We start from the raw sequence: 22,719 nt of genomic DNA on the forward strand, positions 1-22,719 counted from the left end.
GTCTCATGAAGTAACATCTATAATGCTGTAGTTCTTAGACGGAGTTCAGGATACATCTTTTTAAAAAAATCACATTTGATTATGAATGTAAAAAGTGTCCTCATCAGAAGCTGACAATGATGAAGTTAAAAAGAATACACTTTACATATCCCATATTTTTTATACAGTAATAGCAATAGCAATGTTCTTGCAAAAAAAAAGTATTTAATTATGTGTGTAGATTGTCAGTCATCCAAACGATTTGGACTCTTCTTGTTTGTTGAATTAGTTGTTTTTCCTCGTTTTCAAAACGTTGATAAATGACTGGCAGTTATGCTAGTAGGCTAACGTTTATATGCAGGGGTGCTATAGCCCCAGGGGGTGCTATAGCCCCGTTAGAAATCGGTGTAGCCATTGTTAAGCCCCACCAACATTTTATTGATATTCTAAAAATATATTTCTAAATTATTTTCTCACCCCCCATGTATCGGCCAAGCCCCCCTTTAACCCCGTGGGAGAGAAAAATCCTAGAGCCGTGCCTGATTGTGCTTGATGTGAATAGATGTCTCGTACCCTCTGCAGTTGAGTAAATACATGCCCACTGCACTGTGGCCGCTGTATTAGGTCCATACCAGTAGCCGACATGGCACCTCGATTGACTATTTTTTCTGTTAACAAGACGTCTGGGAAAAAGACATGACACCTGAATAATTTCTGTCGTCGACATTAACACATCAGACGAGGTATCAGTAAAACTGATGAAAAATGCATGACATATGACCATATTTTAATGATCATAACATGATGCTTTGATTGATGGCTGCACCCTCTGCAATTCAGTAAATCAACGCCCAATACATGAATGCATTGTCAATGATTTATAGAGAGTGTTTTCCCACGCTGAAGGCTCTACTATGTATGGAAGCCCATTCCCGCCAGTAAAAAAAAAATCCGCCAGTAATGGGCTTCTTCCAAAGAATTTTTTTTTTTTTTTTTACTGGCGGATTTTTTTTTTTTTCACTGGCGGGAATGGGCTTCCATACTCTACAGGTCGTCCAGAAGCAGGAAAAAAAGGTAAGGGAAAAAATGGAGTGAAGTGGATCACATGACTGTAGTTATTTCCTGCTGCACTAACTTGCGCTGACTGGCCGCCACTCGCAGCTCCTCGGCGGCGCTGTGCTCCCTCCTCCTCGGACTCGCTCACACGCTCGCCCCCCAAGGCCTCCGTTGAGCTTCACGCGGACTCAAAAGTCATCCGTTTCCTCCCCCTTTTCTGTTGGACTCACTTGGGGGGAAAAGAACAAGAAGCCCACCAGCGCTTATTATGGCGACAGCGGCTGCGTCTGCCCCGGCCGGTGGCCCCAGTGCCGGCCCGGGGACCGAGCTGGTGCGCGGGCAGGCGTTCGACGTCGGGCCTCGCTACAGCAATCTGTCGTACATCGGCGAGGGAGCCTACGGGATGGTGTGGTGAGTGAGGCCGCGCGCCGAGCACCCCAAAGCCGCCTTACATAAACCAGGCAGCCGCCGCCGCTGGAACACACCTCCAGTTAGCCAGTTTGCTTAGCCACACAGCTAAACGCTGTGTTTGGTTTGCTAGCCGCCGCTCCTACCGCGTCAAAACCCGTCATATTAAACGATTCCTTCCGTTAAATGACACACATTTTGCCGTATTTAGATCTTTATCCGGACATAGCGACAACTCATCGTGTCTTTATTTAAACCTAAACGTGTTTTATTTAGCCCAACTCTTCGAGTAATCAACAGATTTCCTCGTTGAGAAAAAAAGTGATTTAATCGCCGCTGCTTAGTGTTTTTTTTCTCTTGGTGCCGAAAAGAATTCATTACAATTATTTTTTTTTTCATCAATCACAAATACGTTTAACAGGCAATGTATTTTTAGGAGAAATATCGTAAAAACAGGGTGAGGACTAAAATAAATCATTTTCACTCATAAATTTGGTGTTATGCTTCCATGTTAACATGCAGTCATTACAATTCTCTTACGATATATATCATACAGGTAACTCGAGTATCGAGATTATTTCTGAGTTGGGTGTAATTTGTTATTTTGGTGCTTAAACTACGAAATCATGTATATTTCATTCAAATATTTCGTTATGTTGTCCAGAAATTTGTCAAGTATCAATGTCCATACCACGGGATCAATAAATTATCAATGAGAAAAGTGGTAATTCCGTTTCATGTATTTTGGTAGTATTAATTTCGATGCAACTTGAGCAAATATCAATATTTTGAGGATTAAAAAATAGTTTTTCCTTGTGTACAGTATATTTATTTCCCATTTTCAGTTTATACGGATATCACATTTAACGATACATAATCAATACAAGTGATTCAATGTGGACATCATCTCTGTCCAGTGTATCAGCGTTTCATCCGACTTTTATTTTGATGCTTTAATTATGAGAGGAAAGTGGATTTTCTACTGAAGAGTTTTTCTAAATTCTACCTTTACATTTTTCCGTTGTGTGTTGAGTATCAGTATCGATACTGCTTGATAATTGTTTTAATATTATGAAAAAAAGTACATTATCTGCTTAGTTATGACATGTCATTCATGTATTTCTGCAAATATCTCAGTTCCACAAAGTGTAACACAAAGTGTAACTGTGAATCTAGAAATCAGAAAGTGAATCAGAAGTGGATCGAACATCGGTTTTATATACTTTGTCGATTTAAAGTATAAGAGAACATTTTTTCTTTTTCTGTAATGTGTCGGATATCCATACAACTCGAGCTTATATAGGAGAAATAGTGATTTATTTTTTAATTCAGTTGTTACAGTTCTTTAATTCATTTCTACAAGTTTCCCTTTTTCGGTTAGACAGTTATTGTCCTTCAAACGATATAGTATCGATACAAGTTAATCATCGATATCCGATAGTCGAAGATTTTCATTTGACTTTTCATTTTGATGGTGAAATTACGAGAGAGGTGGATTGTTTTTATTCAAGTAGTACTTAGATTTCTATCTTTGCACTTTCCCGTGATGTGTCGAGTGTCTACCGATACATCTGGATGTCAAATGTCGATGTCATGAGATGAAAATGCGGCACTTTCTATTTAGTCCCTACAGCTGCCTCGCGGTCTTTTCTCATATAGTGTTGGACAGGTGAGGCAAGGTGACCTCTGCAAAATTTTTCAAGTCGCTTGTTACTTGAATAATGGTCAAGTTAAAAATGCTGACTCTGCTTTGGTCAACCAGCACTTCTTTGTGTGCACGCTGTAGCCATGTTGTTAGTGTAAGCAGTGCACATCAGTGGAGGCACGCCTTGAGCCCCAGAAGCTGGCCCAAAAATTGATCATCTTGTTAAATAAACTCAATTCATTGATCAAATTGATTAATTACCCACACCCCCTTTGCTCTAATTTATTTCGTCCAATGGTTGGAAGTTAAAAAAAAAAGTCTAAATACTTGGTAGGGTACGTGTTTTGTGTACAGAGAGAGAAGTATATCTCAGTCTGAGATTTGTTTTCGTAAATATTTTTTGGGTGTACATGTGAAGTACAGTGTGAGTACTTTTGCTACATCTGATTGCAGCCTTCTGATTGTGTGAGCTCACATTACATAATTTAAAAATGCTCCTGTGTAAGTTTGTGTGCCAAACTTGCCCAAAGTGTCCACTCTCCCACCCAAAAAATAGATGTACAATACATACACATATATATATATATAGACTGTGTAAGTGCAGAGCTGTTAGATGTGCATTGCTGTTTTAAACCACTTGAATGTAGCGATGATGTAATTGTACTCCTCTAGGTCCTATTTTCAGCAAAACCGCACCACTCTACAAATCTTTTTTTTTTTCTTTTCTTTTAGCGTGAGGCAAGTTAGTCTTCAGATAATAATCCTTTGTCAAGCATCACACTTTTAGAACTCAACTTCCAAAGAATTGATTGATTTATTTTTTTTGTCCTGTAGGTTTTTGGAAAGGATATCCCCCATGGGAATCAATAATCAGTTCCAGCATCACACACAGGTCTAAAATGTATTTGAAAACGCTGAGATGTTCAGTCTGTTTTTTTGTCATGTTACATCTTATTTCAAGTGTAAAAAGAAGTTTCATGGATAGAAAGCTAAAACAGTGTCGCTTCATTGTTTGCAATGTGAGTGCACTTGCGTCAGGGATTGGCTAATGGGAGTGGCACATGTCAAAACGTTAGGTTCGCTTGCGTAATCCAAATGAGAGCCAAGGCAACAGTGATATGCTAAAAAAGCTACAAAATTATTGCACAATAAAAATATTAGACAGAGCGTTAGAGTACACAAATATTAAGAAATCATTTTGAAAAAAAGTATTAGGGAATGGACTACATAAATATTTGATGCAATACAAAGACATTGAATGAAAAATGTAAAATATTGGGAAAAAATATTAAACAAAAACTCCAAATATCTCACAAAGATCCTCAATTATTTGATGGTGTCTGTGATTGCTTGAATGTATTGTAGGTAGAATTTCCACCTGGAATTTCCATCTCGCAACAACATGCGTGGATGGTTAGTTTGCCACGATTACACCGATATTAACCATTTGTTGCTAATTAAGGAGACGCTACACTTCATTGCATATTGTAGATAGTTTTTTTGCTGAAATTAAAGTGATTTTCAGACTTTTATTTGACTACCACGTCAATCGTTTGTGATTGGATGATTGAGGATGCAGAGGCGAACTTCCGACGCGGGGGAATACAATGATTTTTCAGTTTACAGCAATGCGTTAAGCACGTTGACAATGATGGTTACGCAGCACAACATGGATCCGTCCGCTAGTCAATGCCACGAATGTTAGATTACTCAAAATAGTACGTGAATTTTTCTACGGAAATTTCGTGCATAACCGAATGTAATTTTTTTTTCATGAAAATTTTGTCCGTAACTCGAATTGTTTGTAAACGAGGACGTTTGGAACTTGAGGTTCCACTGTATGCAACTTTCTTTCTGGTAAGACCACAAATTTAGCGTCGAAAATATGCACATTATTATTTGTATACAATTAGGGTTATTTTCCCAAAATAACTTTTATTCTTATTCTATAACTTTTATTCTCCAATTGTTATGTTAATGTTACATCCTTTTTCTGACATATTTGTAGGACTTTTTTCCTCACAAGATTTTGATCTGTCTCCCTCCCTCCAATTCACAAAATGTTCCTTAAAAATACAAAAATAAAGTTGTAAAAATGTAACGTCTTTAATTGCAAATTTGTATGACTTTGTTTTACAAAAATGTGACTCTTTTCTCACATAAAGGAACTTTTTTATTTATTTTTTGCTCATGTAAGCTTTTATTTGTCTGCCTCATAACGTTCCTTTTTTTTTTTTTTTTTGGCAGCTTAAGTTTCAGTTAAATTGCTTTTGTAGTTTATCGTAAAGCACATTAAGTTTCTAGTTTGAAGGTTCACTTATCACGATGGTTATCTTTACGAGCACCACGTTAAACAGTTCCCGTGCGTCTGTGTGTGTCCCGCCATTGTTATTCTGAATATGATGTAACGACCTTACGGGTTTTTTTTTCCTTACAACGATAAAGATGTGAATTATAGACTGAACATTTGACTGTTCAACTATAGTTTGTTGTTTAATATTTGTTTTGCATTACACCAGAGAGATAAATCCGCAGAAATTGGCCAATTTATTTAGTTATTTATTTATTTTTGGGGCCAAATTATTATTATTTTTACTTTTAGTTGGGGGGTACATTTGCATGCCATTACCTTTCATCCTATGTCGTAATGTGTTTAAAAAAAGAAAAAAAAAAAAAAAAAAAAGGCCAATTTATGTGTAAGTAATTTCGGGCGATTAATCGGTCAGCCACTATTTATTTATTTTTTTGACTTTCCGTGGATGACAGAATTCATTTTATTCTAAAAACCGTTGACTTGATGATACAACATGGAAAATATTCACAATTTAGTTCAAATATACAGTATGATTTTGTGACTTTTCCACATTCACATTGATATCGTGACGCCTGGTATGGTTTTCCCTTACAATACATTGCCGACAGGATCAAATATTTGTATCGGCGCTGCCCAACGTGACTCTTGACTTCATTTTCATGGAGAGAAAAGTAACATTTCCTTCCATGCATTTCATGCAAGTGACAGCTGAACTGGACAGAAATACTCATGTCAAAGCCTTTTTTAATTATTATTATTTTTTTTTTACAAAGCAGGGCAGCAGTGTTGTAGGCTGCATGGCGGCATTAAACCACATTTAAATCTGTTTACTGCGACAAAAATGTCCCATTAGTGACTTTTGTGCCTTCTTAAAGCTGAAGGCAACCGTCGCCTCGCTGCCCTCGTCGATGCTTCGCACTGCCGCTGTCCTCTTGAAACGCCATTGTGGCGCTCGTCTCCTTGGCAACCCCTCTGCCTGTGACATCATTAGCACCCCCCACCCTGCCCTTACAGCCAATGGCAAAGAATGAGAGGCTGAGGAGGAGACAAGGCTGCATAAACAACTTTCATGTACGCTCATTTACCTACTCCCTAATCATTATGTAGGGAGTTTTATATCGGTGACCAATAGAATAGTTATGGATGTGTTATGGATGGGCGAGTACTGATACCAGGTAATGTATCGCGCCGATACTGGCCTTATTTTCAAGTATCAGGACTAGTTGAGGGAGCCGATACCAGTCATTGATACTTCTTAAAAAATATCGAGTGAGTCCTCCCCGGCAGTAGTTGGCTCTGTATTGAAACAGTTTGACACATTGGCAAATCATCTACATCGGAAAGAAAGGTCTTTGTTCACATTTTTTGTCATTGTGTTCGATTAAATTTTATTCATCAAAAGTAGGTATTGGAGTGAATTCTCATAGTGGTATTGGTCTGAGTAAGTGGTATTGGAACGTCTCGAGTTTTGATGGTGGCAAAGCACTATTTGTGCCTATATGAAACTCCTCAACTCACTTAAACATACAGTACTTTCTTGGCATGAGGATACCACAAGATAACGGCAAAGAACTAGGGATGGGCACCGAAAACCCGGATTCGAGTGGAACCGGATCCATCATTCCGGTCCTCCCGTAACCGTTCAGAATTTAGAATGTCTGTGCTAAGTTTTGATTCCTAGTTAGCCGTGCGGAAGAGCTACGAACGAAGTGTGACCGATTTCAAAATAAATAGATAAATAAATAAAAAATTGTGCGCGCACGCTGCGCAGCCCCGGGCTCCTGCCGCCGAAGCTGCATCGCAATAGCACGGAAGCTCGCCCCCACTCGAGCTGCCGCGGTCCTCTCGGTCAGCCCTTCCGCTCGCTTCATGCCTGCCGGCAAGCACGGGCCGCGGCGTCGCCCTTCGCGGGGTCTGTGATCCTGTCCGAGCCGGCCCGGATGGCTCATTAGGCCGACGCCCAGCCATAGAACTGACGTCATGCAGCTTATGACCCAAAAGTCAGAATCGGCTAAGTACATCTAATGGCAACATTGAGCCAACAAGTTCAACACACAAATGCACATATCCAGCTAATATTTAGCTTATAGCATACGCAGCTGCAGCATATGTATAAATACTGTACATGCGGGATACATCATACGATTACATAGACTGCTTGGATTCGATAGACTTTCCTTGCTTGTCCTTAAAATGCAGCGTTGTGTTTGTCATGTATATTTTCTTTCTCAAGCAAGACAAGGTTGGCCAATCAATTGGCGTTCAGTAGCATGCTTTCAGTAACAGCTGCATTATTGTATTGTCTTGAACTTTTCAAAAATAAAGCTCTTGTGAAAAAAAATACTAAATAGTAATTGAAAAAAAATGTATTAAAATAAATATACTGGTTAAAAACAGCCCTTTGAGTAATCCATGGTAAAGTTCACAAATAGTGAAAAGTTCATGAAATTGAAGAACAGAGAAGTTCATGTGATTTAGTTTTTATTTTTTGGGTTAAGAATCGGAATCGATAGGAACCGGAATCGAATCAAAGAACCGGAATCGTCCAAATTCAAACGATGCCCAACCCTACAAAGAACTGCTTTTGTCTAATTGAAGCTCCTCAAGTCACTTTAACATGGTTCCTTGGCATCAAGATGGTGGCGAAGCACTTGTTTTGTCTACATGAAGCTCATCATTTCAAATAGTTCCATGGTGCCGTGAAATGGCGGCAAAGCACAAGTGTTGTCGAATTGAAGCTGCTTAACATAGTTCCTTGGTGCTGTACATGGCTGTAGTAGCTTGTTGTCATCGAATTTCAGGGAGCACACGAGCTGGCGGACGCGTCGGCTTGTGTTGCGTTCAAAGCCTCCGCACAGCATGGGACTTTTGCTTCGTGGGGCTTCTTGGCGTCCTTTTCTTGACCTGAAGCGCGGCCAACTGCTTCCTCAGACCCTTCCTCAATACCCCCCTCCCCAACCCCCACGTTGTCACGGTAACAGTTTCATTACATAACGCAGCGGCGGATGCGGCGTGAATCCTTTGCATTCCCGTCTCCATGGCAACACCGCCGAGGACGAAGAAGCAGGAAATGCAGCGGGACTGTCATCATCGTTTGGACAGAAGATTTTGGAAGGAAATATATTGTCGTCATTTCAAAAGTGTTGCCTGCCGTCTTTGTAACACACATTTCTCAAAATAGGCCAAGGATCAATAATTGCTTTCCATCCCAGCTGGGGAAGAATTTGCATGATTATTGCAATACCCGCTGCACATACGGGGATCGGTGTGCCTCTTCAACAAATATAGCTACTAAACCTTAGCGCTGGGCCAGTTAAAATTTCTGATATGATTGTGACTTTTAGATTCAGCCATTTGCAGATTTTGTTTTTTTTCTTCCCTAGCCATTGCTCCGTTCACTGGAAAAACTCACCTGTTGATGAAAAAGTGTTTCTTTGGTGTCATTTTGTTGCAGAGGAAGATGTTAAATACCCATTGATATGGATTCTTTTTTTTTTTTTTTTCTTAAGGCTGATTCAAATATTTGGCAGGATACAATTCCGATAACTGATTAATTGGCCAGATAATTTGAAAATTATATAATGACTAAAATCAATAGTTTTGTCCCCTAATGCTTACAACAATAAAGATAAGAATTAAAAGCAGAACATGTGACAGTTTGATCATACTTTGTTGTTTAGTATTTTTTTTTAGCTTTACAACAGAGAGAAACATCTGCAAAAATGAGCTTTTTCTTTCAGATTTTTTATCAATGTTTAAATGTCATTATCTTTGTCTCATGTTAAAGTTGAGCAGCTGCAGTTGTGCAAAAGTTGTGCTTTGCCGTCATCTTGTGGTACCATATAAACCTTTTCATTTACCTGCAAATTATGACTATTCGCAACACTTCTTGATGGCTTTAGCCCGCTATACTGCATCACAGATCTGTACATGTGGCGCATGCAGTGGACACATCACCAAATACATCTGGTCCCATGTCGGCCACGTATTAGAAGCCAAGGCTGGTAACGCTGTTAGCGAACAGCGATATGTGCTAACATTGCAGCTCTGCTTAGCTTTTGTCTTTGACGTGCTTCTGTGTAATTACTTGAACGTGGCGAAACTTCGACCAGCCTTGCTGACAATGGCTGGAAAAATTCAATGTGGGGGTGCAATTATGGACATTTGTGTGGCATCACAACTCTGCTAAATTCAGAGCGGGAATTCTTGTTTCGAGAAAACGTGTCAAAGTAGCCAAACTACTAATTGCCCTCTATTTCATCTCGCGGGACCGTATTTCTTGCTGATTGGATTTGAGTGACTGTGTACCCCGCCCCCTCTACTGTGGGGCCAATGGCGAGTCTGGATTTTGTCACCATGACGACCAGGGGTTGAACGAGTCTAGTTGCCTCGACTGGGGGAAAGTGGAGCCCAAAAAAGCTGAATGCAGCTGCGCTTACCTTTTTGGCTCTGACATGATAGCGCTTCTGTGTATTGCTTGAAAATGGAGGACATTCACCCACCCCAGCTGCCCAATCATGGGCATAGAAACTAGAAAGTCAGTGTGGCGCTCACAAACACGTTTTCAGCTAGGCAAGATTTACTTGTTTGTTTCATTTGACACTGGATGGGTGGGCAGGCATTTGAACTTGCTTGCATATTTACAGCGCAGTCTTGCTATTTAAAATTCCTAATTGTCCCGCAGCCAACTTCCTGTTTTGATTGAACCAAACTAGTCGGGCCTGAAATGATGCCAAACTACTGTGGGTGCAACTAGCAGATGACACAACACGTTTCTTTTGCTTTAGCAATGACACAGCGTGATCTCATTTCTAGTCCATCATGATGGAATTTTTGAGGCCCATTTAGCGTATATTTCCGTTAACTGATTCATCGGCTGATTTATTAAAATATACATAAAACAATTTTGTACTTAGACGAGCATTTGGCTATTTTACAATACTTTGTCATTTAGTGTTTGTTGTTAAACTTTACGACAGAGAAAAATAGGCAGATTTTTTGTCAGGTTTTTTTTGTGTGTTGCTGATTTTCATTGTGCAGGGGGAATGTTTAGATTTAATTATCTTTTGTTATTTTGTAATGTGTAAAAACAAAAAAACAGCAAAAGTGAGCTGATTCTTCTTTTTTGACAAAAATAATCAATTTAAAAAAATTTAATAATTTGAAAAAGATAAGTCGTCCGGCCAAAATTGTCAGCTGATGTTTGCCGATTGTTTTTTTATTTTATTATTATTATGACAGCAGTTATACACAAGTAGCACTAGTCTTGTTGTTTATTACAAAGACTTCTCTATCATAACCTTGAATCCTTAAATATATCAATTACAATTTGTTGCTAAGGTCATTCTTCTGAACCTCTCGTTCAAAACAAAGTAAATCTTGATTTATTTATTTTTTTCCCAAGCAATGCAAGTTGTGCAATGACTTAATCTGGATGTCATTATTTGACACACAACCTAAAGTCACAGTTGGTCCGGAAAAAATAAATAAACAGTGCAACATAAATCAAACATAAATGTGTGAAATATGGCTCACATTCAACTACTGGGAACGCAAACACACACGCGACAAGGATTAACGCCTTATAGCTTGATTCATGACATGCTTTCTTTTTTGCGTGTTCCATACAAAATATGTACTTTCTGAACAAGCCGGGGAAACAAATGAATGAATTTCATGCAGCTTGAAGAAATCCCCATATAATAGACGCCCATTGAAATACATGGGGGGAGAGGAACTGTTATTTTATGAATTACATCTATTTTATTAGGTAATTTTCTTATTAACTGGTAATCGGTATGTTTCTTCTGCCAAAAATGGGCATCAACCACAAAAAATTCTGATTGTTCGGGCCCAAAAAAACACGTTAAAAAGATGAGCATGTAAGCATCATGCTGAGTGCAACACAAGCGGCCGTCAGTATCTCGCAGCTCTGCCTCCCACACACGCGCACGCACACCCCCACACACAGTTGTTTCCTCCCACACAAACACACTCACACACACGAACGCCTTCTCCCACACACACACACGCACATTCCTCACAGCCAAGTGGAAAGGAAGGTCAGTCAGATTTCCCTGGCAGAAGGCTGGCACGCCACTGTTTACCTTTGGCCGTCACCATGGCAACCGCTTTTCTTCTTCTGTCACACGATGTAGGCGTTCTTCGCTCTCCGTGGGGTTTAAGAAAATAAAAAATAAATAAAAAGTCACTACACAGCGAGGGGGGGAAGAAAGCAGCAGCGGTCGTAGTAGTAGTAGTAGTCGTAGTCATCGTGTTTGACACTGTTCTTCTTGCGTCAGAGTGCTCATATGATATTGCTCATATATGCTCATGTCAGGTCTCGGAAGACGGATAAAAAGCAGACGTACCCAAGCGCAATGAGAGCGAGGTGACCGTTTTGTTCGTTGTTTGGCCCCTTTGTTGAATTGTATAAAAATACGACAACTTGCATAAAAAGTCGGTGGACGTGATTGGCAAACTTTTGTGCTCAAGGGACACGTTTGTTTTGTTTTTTTTAAGGGACAATTAAGGAGTCATTTGTAGCTACATGGGGGGCAAAAATGTCAAATGTGTATGCAAATTAATTGTGTAATTAAAGAATTCATTCTCATTTTTAGTATTTATAATGGATTCAAATGTAGTTGATATCCAATTATTTCGTTCATTTGTTTGCTCGTTTTGGTGATTATCCCCGTCTGAATTCATTTTATTTACATTAAATAAATAAGGTAGGAAACTAGGAATATCAAAATTTATTTTCATAACAAAAACATAAGTTCTTATGTTTAATTTTAATCATGTACCAGAATTAATGAACCAGTTATTTAGTTCGACAATAAATATGAGGTTCTTTGAGTAATATCTTTGTTTTGATTTTCATATTGATTTTCAAATTACTTTAAAAAGTTCCTATTTAAATCATAACAAATATTTTGGTTAAATAATATATTTCATTCTCATGTTTTAGTTGTATTAATTATAACTGATTACATTTTATTAACCAACCATATTTGCTAAAATAAAAAATGTTATGTAGATGTTAGAAAAAAAATTCTTAACCAAGGATGTTATGAGATAAACTCATTTTAAAAATACGGCAACATTTTGGCCAATACTGTCCTCTGCTGTCGACTGAAATTGATGTCAAACTGCCCTCGGGCTCGCATTGCGGATGTCACCAAACCAAACCCAGAAAACAGGTGAGCATTGATGTCAATTTCAGTCGACAGCAGGGGGCGCTACGTACGCGATGAACGACCATTATAGCACAAGGAAGACAGACAGTCGTCATTTTGCACTCCTGGGTGACGCTTCTTTGTTTTGCTTTGTTTTCCAGCTCGGCGTACGACCGCGACAACAAGCTTCGCGTGGCCATTAAGAAAATCAGCCCCTTCGAGCACCAGACGTACTGCCAGCGCACGCTGCGCGAGATCAAGATCCTGCTGCGCTTCAAGCACGAGAACATCATCGGAATCAACGATATCATACGCACGCCCACCATCGATCAGATGAAGGATGTGTATCCTTTGCCCGACAAGTTGGCCTGTCGCCGGGCAGCATTTTTACAGTCCATTATTCTGTCGATTATTCCATCGATTCATCAGATAGAAAAAAATACCACGACAGAAATGGTAGAATATTTACTGCTGAGAGGCTGAAAATCCAAAGATTTTGACAATTCTAAATCAAACGAGGTCTCTAAATGAATACTCGGTTGTTAAAATTTTTGTCGATTAATTTGATAATCGATTGATTGCTACACCTATATCGACATGGTCATACGCAAGCAAAATGTTACCACTACATTATGTCGTAATGTGGTACATAGGGATGTCACAACATCCAAATGTCACGGTATGATAAATATCTTGATATTGTGGGGAAGTTGGCGGTGTACAAAACGCTCACGATACTGTATAAAATCTCAACATTTTTTCAAATATGTTCATTTTGAAAAGATCACAAGTAAACGGTACATATTTTTGAAAAAATAAATAAGAGCGAACCGTTCGGGTGATATTCTAAGGAACTACACCAGAATAAAAAATACACTAACAATATAAAACTTTCTTGATTTTGTAAATTATTAAGACACTGAAATCTTTAAATACTCAGCAGCAACAGCCTATGACACATCTAAGTATTCAAGTTAAAGACAAGTTGTCATTACAGTACATATATACACTTTTTGTGTTGAAAAAAAATACATACAATAACAGTTGCAATTATTGCTAACTATATTAAAACTATTTTTGTAATGAAAAAAATACAGTAGCTTTAAAAAGTCTTTATGAAATTGTATAGACTTTTTAGGCATTGAAATCTTTGAATGTTCAACAGCATATTGTAACGAATTGGGTTGCATGTATCTGTGTTGTGGTCGGATTTGTGTGTTGCTGAGTCGTGATGTTTCCGAGGTTCATGAATGCATCGTACGGCAAGCGAGTGGAGCAGCGCGGAAAGAAGAGCGCGTGCAGTTGTACTTGGATTAGTAAAAACGTGATAATTAAACTACGTCTGACGGCGTGTTCCTGTAAGACGCTACGATATGATAAATCTCGCTATTTAAGTTTGACGTTTTTGCTCCCTCGTCCAAGAAACATTCGCAGTCGGATGATGCCGCGCATGTTAGACGTGCTAGCTGCAACATCACAGGTCTTCGCGGGCGACCTTCTGCCACCGAGCTCTTATTTGACGAGCCGGCTTTGCAAACTTCCCAAAGCGTGCGAAGGTTTCCTCAACTCTGATGTCTCTCAGTTACATCGTGCAGGACCTGATGGAGACGGACCTGTACAAGCTGCTGAAGACCCAGCACCTGAGCAACGACCACATCTGCTACTTCCTCTACCAGATCCTGCGAGGCCTCAAGTACATCCACTCGGCCAACGTGCTGCACCGTGACCTCAAGCCCTCCAACCTCCTGCTCAACACCACCTGCGATCTCAAGGTACAACCCGCCGTCCAGTCCCTTGTCCATTTTCACCTGCTTTTTGTGTCCTCCTCACCGCCGCCCTCCGCTGCTCCTCAGATCTGCGACTTCGGTCTGGCCCGCGTGGCCGACCCGGACCACGACCACACCGGCTTCCTGACGGAATACGTGGCCACGCGTTGGTACCGAGCACCCGAGATCATGCTCAACTCCAAGGTGTGCTTGGTTCCCATCTAATTGAATGGGAATGTTCTATAATGCAAAAAGGGACTTTTGAATATCGAATTGTGACGTAAAAGTGGGGCTTTTTATGCCTGTGATTTGGCAGCTAGTCAGGTTCAAGATCCGCCACTTTCAAGTGACTCCACAGAATCATGTGAAAGGCAAAAGCAATGGATTACCATTAGCCAACAGCGTTATCACGTTTAGTTTCTGATAAGATGTTGATATGAAGGGCGTGATGTGTATTTGGTGATGTCTTCTACATGCGCCACATGCACGGATCAGCTCTGAAGTACAGTTTATATGTGAATGGAGAATTCTAAATATACATAGAAACACTCTACACTAATTGACAAAGAATAATGGGGCGGCCTCGACCAAGGAAAATAACATTTGAAGGCAAAAAAATGTACTGTAAATAAAACATATTACTAAAATGATATTTCATGTAAGTTTTTATTTGAGTAAATAAATGCTTAAAATAAATCATCTTACTGATTTAAAATTTTCACATTCAACATTCAATTTTTTTTTTTTTTTTTTTTAAACTGTCCTGGCCCATCTGTCCATTTTTGCAACTCAAATGTGGCCACTCTCGCTTTAGATGTTGTTTGGTGGCTGTTCGCATTTGCTAAAATAAATAAATAAATCAAATGTACAATTGTCTGCGGTTGTCTTTCAGGGCTACACCAAGTCCATAGACATTTGGTCGGTGGGCTGCATCCTGGCTGAGATGTTGTCCAACCGGCCCATCTTTCCCGGGAAGCACTACCTGGATCAGCTCAATCACATTTTGGGTGAAGTTTTTTTTTTCCCCCCTCCATGCTGATGTTCCCTCCTATCCTAACATGAATCTTCTTGGCCTCCTTCAGGTATCCTGGGTTCTCCTTCTCAGGAGGACCTCAACTGCATCATCAACATCAAAGCCAGGAACTATTTACTGTCTCTGCCGTTGCGCTGCAAAGTGCCCTGGAACCGCCTCTTCCCCAATGCTGACGCCAAAGGTCTGAAAACTACGTGAAAATACTCAAAGTAAAAAACTAAACAAAAAACAAAAGCGCATGCTCGCAATGTATGCGTCATATATTTGTGGCGGTTCCTCTTTTGCCAGTTATTGACAATAGCTGCCTCCTTGCACAATGGAAACAAAGTGACAAGAAGTAAGCGGTGTGTGATACATACCACTTGATATTCTTTTGCGACCAATAAGACAACAGAAGGATGCCATGTGTTTTTTTGTGGCGTACTGTCCACTAAGGGTATTATAGTTCAAGAAAACAAATCCAATAACTAAAACTAAAGTTGACGAAACATTTTCAGAAACAAAATAAAAACACAAATGAGTGTTAAAAAAACAAAAAAAAAAAAAAAAACACAATAATTGAAACTCCGTTTTACATTATACAATCAGTGACAATGTCTTTGCATTTTCATCTTTGTCAATTTCAGGCATGAGCTTTCAGGCATTGTTTTAAATATATCAATTTCAATTACTCTCTTCTGCCAGACAGAAGAAGGAAGCTCAAACATTCAGTTGGGAATTGTAGTTTTCCAGATTACACAGTATTTATTGTGACCTTTTATTTGTTTTATCTTGCACCCTGCAAATGTGCCATATTAAAAAAAATACAACTAATAAAAATAAAACTAAAATGAGGTATTTTCCCCAAAAAAATACTAACAAATCTGCTCTGAAAACTAATTTAAAACTAACTGAATTTGACATCAAATGTCAAAACGAAATAAAACTAACTATAATGAAAAATCCAAAACTATTATAACCCTGCTTTGGAGAAATTGTATTTTTTTTCTGCCACGTGAACTTGAGCTTCTCAGACATTCAAATAACTCCAATAATTTGATTACAAAAAAAGCTTGAAGAAAAATCTCTTAACTCTACATCCTCATTTACTGACACCCACGTCACTCACCAGTCCAGGCCCCACCTTTTAAAGCCATACACACTCAGTCACAGGTGTTACAGTAAAATGTGAGGATGGTGACCCCAAGTGGACAAAAATAATACCTGCACCTCACGGGCGCATGTTATGGTGTTGAATAGTGCAAAATCAATTTGTATCCTATGAACCAATTGGATACTTGGTAGAATATCGATTTCTCAAACCGTCTTAAGAAAGCCTTGTGATTGGTGCGACTCCCTCTAGTGGACAATTTAGTACATTTCAGATATTTTCATGCCGTGTTTTGTATGTCAGCATTGGATCTGCTGGACAAGATGCTCACCTTCAACCCCCACAAGAGGATCGAGGTGGAGGAGGCCCTGGCGCACCCCTACTTGGAGCAATACTACGACCCCACCGACGAGGTGCGCGACGCCTCGGCGGCCCATCGGACGCTTTCTCCCCGGTGTTGACGTTTGCCTTTCGCCACAGCCCGTCGCCGAGGCGCCGTTCAAGTTCGACATGGAGCTGGACGACCTCCCCAAGGAGACGCTGAAGGAGCTCATCTTTGAGGAGACGGCGCGCTTCCAGCCCGGGTTCCGGTCCTAACGCCTCACGCCAGGTCAGGAAATGGATTGGAATGCTTCATAACAAAGTTGCGCAATGGCTGAGCAATGCTAGCATCACAGCATACATGCATGACCCAACCGTGCGCAAACTGGCAAAGGCGCAACACCAAAGCGGTGCCATTCAACGGGAACTGAGGCTGTGAGGAAATCCTGCAACGGGGACTTTTTCCTGCGACTTGTGAATGTCATTGAAATCTGTGAGAACGAGAAAGCATACTTTAAATCTGAAAATACAGAGGAACCTCGATTTAACGGGGACGAGGGGTCATCCGTTAAAGCTGATTGTTAAAGTGAAGAACTTCTGAAAACAAAAAAAACAACAATGTGATCTGTTCTACATTCAATCATCCAAAAATATAACCGCTAGATGCGGTTTTGATGAAAAAAGCAAAAATATGGCCAGTCAATCCTTTTTTAGAAAAAAAAATCACATCCGTATAAGCCAGGAACTGTGAGTGTAGTGCCTGAGCTAGACATGTGCTGTGTTGCAAAAATGTAGACCATTAAAAATGAAGAGTAACATGACTTATTTTTTTTTTTTTTATGTCCTTTAGATGATTCGCCACCGCTGCCCCCCGAAACTCCGCCTCCTCCACACTGTTGTTGCTGGTTTTTTTTTGTTTTGGTTCCAGAATCTCCTGCTGTCGCTCACCAAGTCCACTTTGCTCAGGAATGGTGTCAGGAATCAATCAGTCTGTCGTTCCGGGATGAGGGAGGGTGGGCCAGAGGCTCGGCTTTTGGGGGTTCATCATAGCGTGGGGTGATTTTCATCCCTCCCCTACTTTTCCTTTAAAAGGCTTTTTTTGGGGGGGGTGGGGGGTCGTCACCTACACATCACGCAGCCCCCCCAAAAAACGAGCGATTTATGCAAATAGTCGACATCATCAGCCAGAAAAAAAGCCATGGTTCTGATGCTTCTCCTACAGAATCGTCTTTTTATTGTACATGAAGCTTCTGTTTTAGCCTTTGCGGATCAGCACGGGACAGTCTTAATGTGTTTGAAAGGGAAAGAAAGAAAAACACCCCCCAATAGTTTATCCTTTCTCAATAGTAAAATATGTGTTTATGTTGGGAAACTGACTATATTTTCCTTGTGTGTGTGCGTGTGCGTGCGTGGTCTGCTGAGAAGACAAGCGTGCCCCCTCTGCATGACTGTTAGCAGCTGTGTATACAAAGAGCATGTCAAGTGCCACACGGGCCTTTACCGTTCCGCCTCCAACAAGGTGCTTCAGTGTCCTCATTTTAACTTTAAAACATTTTTTTTTTTTTTTTTTTAATAACTCTATAACTCGGCCGCCGTCCGCCCACAACCAGGAGTAGCGCTTTGAGATCCGCCTTCTGGTGTAACGCAGCACTTAAGCTCCAATTAGCTGGCAGCTAATGAACAAACTGCGGCAGGATAGTTTGAAGACAAACTAAAAAAAAAAAAAACTTTTTTATTTCAACATAACGCTTCAAATTAGCTGCTTGCGAAAGATAATTTGGGACGCTGCTTTTTACTCAGAAATGTGAATGCAGCACAAAGATCAACAAACTCGACTCCATAGTAGTTTAGTTTCCCTCAAGAAATAGAGTAAGATGAATGTCAATGAGTTTGACTGAAAAAAATGTCTTGAAAAATTGACAAACCTCTCTTGAAATTAAGCCACTGAGAATTTGAGTGGGCTAACTCCATGTTAGTCATTTTGCAATGACAAAAGTGGAGTTATCCCAATCCAGTTTTCTGTGCCTCAATTAGCTCACAGCTAATTAGCTACCCTTTTTGTGGCTAATCAATTAGGTACACTGCATTGTCCTCCAAATGAAAATGGAGCACCAAAACCAACCTTTTTTTTTGTTTACCCCGCAAACATTGAAAACAACATGAACAGTTTTTGACATTGTACGAACCCTCAAATTAGTTGCCAGCTCACTAGCTATCTTTTTAATTCGCAACTTTTTGAATGCAGCATGAAGACCAACAGTGACAATTCTATTTTTTTTTGTTCGTGACCACGCACACTTTGATCTAGCTAGCAGCTAGCTATCTTGCAAGTGTTTGAGGTTATTAATCTGTTTGGGATGCTGATTTCCTACAAACATGAATGTAGCGTGAGGACCAAAAACTCCAAAGTAATTTCATATTTTTCAGATGCTCTTTTTTCCCCACAAAATTGAACCTAACATGCAGCCAAATTAACTTGTTTGTTGACAACACAAACTTGGTATTAGCTGTCAACTAACTCGTTAGCCTGCAGGCGCTCCTTGTCGCTAATCTGTTTTGGATGCTTCCCCCGCCTACTATTCAACTCGAAATTAGGCCTTGTCTATACGTAGCTGTTTTTTTTTTAACAACCCTATATCCTCCGCCCCCGCCTGCGTTGGAATACACATAAAAAAAAAACGCATCCACACGAAACCGCGGAAGTGCGTTTTCAAACGCATGCCAAGCCTCTGGGTGGCAGTAGTTAGCCTAATACTGTCCATTCAGAAGGAACTTCCGTCCTTTGACGTCACTTCTACGAAACCAAAACCACGGCGCCGAACGCATTCGAGAGAACCGACAAGAGGTCAGAATTGCTTTTAAACCTTACAAAGAGAAGCAGTTGTTGGTTGCGGACAAATAAGTAAGCAGAAAGCGCCTCGAGAATGGCTATAACCAACGCAGCGCCACGGGAATCAATGTTGACTCGCATGAAAACACAAGTCGCGCAAGTGATGTCAGAGCATTTTTGCCGCAACGTGACGACGTAAATCTCCCGGTCTGACTGTCCACAGCCAAACGCGGATCCGGAGATATCCGCAAATCTCCAATGTGGCCGCAGTTTTGCGTTTTCAATGAAAAAACTGGGGACGTGTGGATGATAGTGCTAACCGCAGGCTAATATCCGCTGTTTGCGAAAACCCCGGCTGCGTTTAGACAAGGCCTTAGTTTTGTTTTTTCGGTCACTGTTTTTCCCCCCCAATCAATAATGCTGAACAAAGAACAATAAACGCAATTCACGTGTGTATTTTGATTACATATCCTGTATTTGGTATTAGCTGCCAGCTAACTAGCTAGCCTGCAGGCGCTCCTTGCCGCTAATCTGTTTGGGGCTTTTTCCCAACAAATGGTGATTGCAGCACAAATTGACCAACAAACTAGGCTAGAAGGTAATTTGCATTTTTGGGATACTGCTTACCCTCCCACAAACACAAATGCAGCATGATGGCCAAGAGATTCAACTAAAAATGTAGTTTAGTTTGACAGCACATACTTAGAATTAGCTGCCAGCGAACTAGCCTGAGGCCACTCCTTGCCGCTAATCCCTTCAGGAATTTTTACAAAGTAATTGCTTTAATTGTGTAGGTGTGGCCTAGCCAGAAGTTCTTCAAAAGAACAGTTGACTTTAAATATTTTTGCACTTTGTCAGCTAAGCAGATATATCTTTTTTTTCTTTAAAAAGCGTAAAAAGCTCCTGAGGTGGCGGCGGCCTGTAGATAGTGTATACGTGAATTTCTTTCGGGGGAGGCGTTCAAAGGCAGCAGCAGCAGCGTCGGAACGGTTTGTGTGCAGATCAGCGCTTGTGCTCCGTTCTTTTGTCTGTTTGTGCCTTCTTTGACGATTCCGTGTGCAGCTTCTGACGTGATCAATCAAAGACAAAAAAAGTGAGCTTTGTACATTTTAAGATTTATTGCCACCGCTGTGTGTGAGTGTCCGTGTGTACGCGCGCAATTTGTGAAGAAAACCATTTCTATTTTCCCTTTTCCCCCCTTTTTGTGCAAATATTTTTATTGTCCGATGAGTGTTCTGCTTCTATCAGACACTAAATGATCTTGTTGCTTCACCGTGTTTTGATCAATTGTGAAGAAAGAAAAAAAGATTCAAAAAAAGGCCCGCTTATGTTTTTAAAGGTGCGTCTGCCTCAAATTTTTGTTTTGTGTTTTTTGGGGTCAGTTTTATTTTGCTGTGGTGTTAAGAATTTTGCTCCTATTGTTGAAGACTGTTTTTAAAAAGTGAATTATTCAGTGATCTTTTGGAAGCCATGAAGAAAAACACATCAAGAAAAGTAAACAATCACTATTGAAGTGACTGGACCTCTCTCACCAATCAACACATACACAATTGCCAAATAGCTTTCTTTCTTTGGAGCAACCAATTCTAAATGTATTTAATTAGAAAATAATCAATAAAAACATGTTTTACCCCAACACCACGCCTGTTTACTATTGATTGTGTCATTGTGTCCGTCATAAACGATCATTTTGAAGACAGTCATAAAACCTTTTTTTGCACTAAAATAAAATACAGTGTACTTTAAAGCAATGTTTTTTTTAAATCAACACCGCATAGAATATTGGTACAAAAAATAGTTTGGAATCAAATAAATTAGCTTTACATATTTTATACTTTATACTTATTTAAACTCTAAAATGGCTCAATCTGAATCTGGAATCTGTGATGTACTCATTCATTAAATGTAAAACCGTGTGTGAATAAAATTAAATCAATACTACACTTTGAGCAACTGGTTGCTATGATGAAAAATGTGCGCGATATATGTATGTGTGTGTGTATACACAGCACAACTCCTATAAAACCTAAAAGAAATTAATTCTGGGGATTTTTTTTTAACGATAGAGGCCCCTCATTAAACACGAATCCTCCATGTGTGCAATAAAATATACTGTACTGTAAAGCAAATGGTTGCAATTACCGATATTAAAAAAATACATAGTTTAAAATTCACGAGAGCGTGTGGGAAAGCATTAAAGCAACGCTGTCTTTTTGTTGATTATAGCGGCGCCATGTGGACAAAAGCGGTAGTGTTTTGACAACACGACCACATTTCCCATGCGTTCCAGCGCTTAGTGTCGTAAAATCCTGAGCCGTTCTTATAGCGAAAGGAGGAAGTGAGTATACCTTAAAGCAATTCAAGACGTTTGTATTTTTTTGTGTGCAAGGGTTGATCCCCCATCTTCCTCAAAGTTGCTTTGTGCCAGTAAAAACGATAGACCCCCCCCCAGGCCATGAGGTCCCATTCAACTACTGTACTTGTAAGTCAATGTTTCATCGAGTTGTGACATTTTTTTTATTAAGATTTCTTGCCCAGTGCTGCTTTAAACCAATTCATATTATCACTGTGATCTGTTTGTTGTATTACTCCCAGTAGGCGGCGCTGTAGTTCCATTAGAACAACATCAGTACGTCACGTTCATGCTTCCATTTTTGGGACTTATTAAATAAATCACTGTCGTACACTCGTGTAATATTGTGACATTAAAATACATTATTCGTCTCAACATAGATGAATGAATTCAAACGGCGTGAATGTGAAAGCCCCGAAGGTCATTCATGTGATTTGAAAGGTGACGCACAAACGATAGCTGAGTAAAACAATGACGTCTTTCCATTGGTAGCTTTTGTTTACCTCAGGGATCACCAACTGCGGTCCTTGAGGGCACCTGTCCTGCAGGTTTTCCATCTCTCCCTGCTGTAACACACCTGTTAAAATTTTCAGGCTTCTCAAGAGCTTGCTGATGAGCTGATCATTTGAATCAGGTGTATTACAGCAGGGAGAGATGATGATTAAATATATATATATATATATATATATATATGGCATAAATCCAGTGTCCTTTGGTTGTTTTATTCATTACTATTATTAAAGTGC

At 39.9% G+C, this 22,719-nt stretch overlaps 1 protein-coding gene across 1 annotated transcript; it reads left to right on the top strand.

The window, feature by feature from the left end:
• The first annotated feature begins 965 nt into the window (after positions 1-965).
• Positions 966-21,256, top strand: mapk1 (mitogen-activated protein kinase 1). Its single transcript, XM_086029966.1, has 10 exons — positions 966-1,053; positions 1,141-1,446; positions 12,742-12,924; positions 14,163-14,352; positions 14,434-14,550; positions 15,239-15,353; positions 15,429-15,560; positions 16,773-16,882; positions 16,950-17,079; positions 17,641-21,256. Exons 2-9 carry the CDS (start codon positions 1,304-1,306, stop codon positions 17,064-17,066), a joined length of 1,107 nt encoding a protein of 368 aa, XP_085886092.1. The 5' UTR covers positions 966-1,053; positions 1,141-1,303; the 3' UTR covers positions 17,067-17,079; positions 17,641-21,256.
• The last annotated feature ends 1,463 nt before the right edge of the window (positions 21,257-22,719 follow it).

Source organism: Filicampus tigris, chromosome 5 (assembly GCF_054856515.1).
Source record: "Filicampus tigris isolate MCC_2025a chromosome 5, RoL_Ftig_1.0, whole genome shotgun sequence".
Classification (NCBI taxonomy): Eukaryota; Metazoa; Chordata; class Actinopteri; order Syngnathiformes; family Syngnathidae; genus Filicampus; species Filicampus tigris.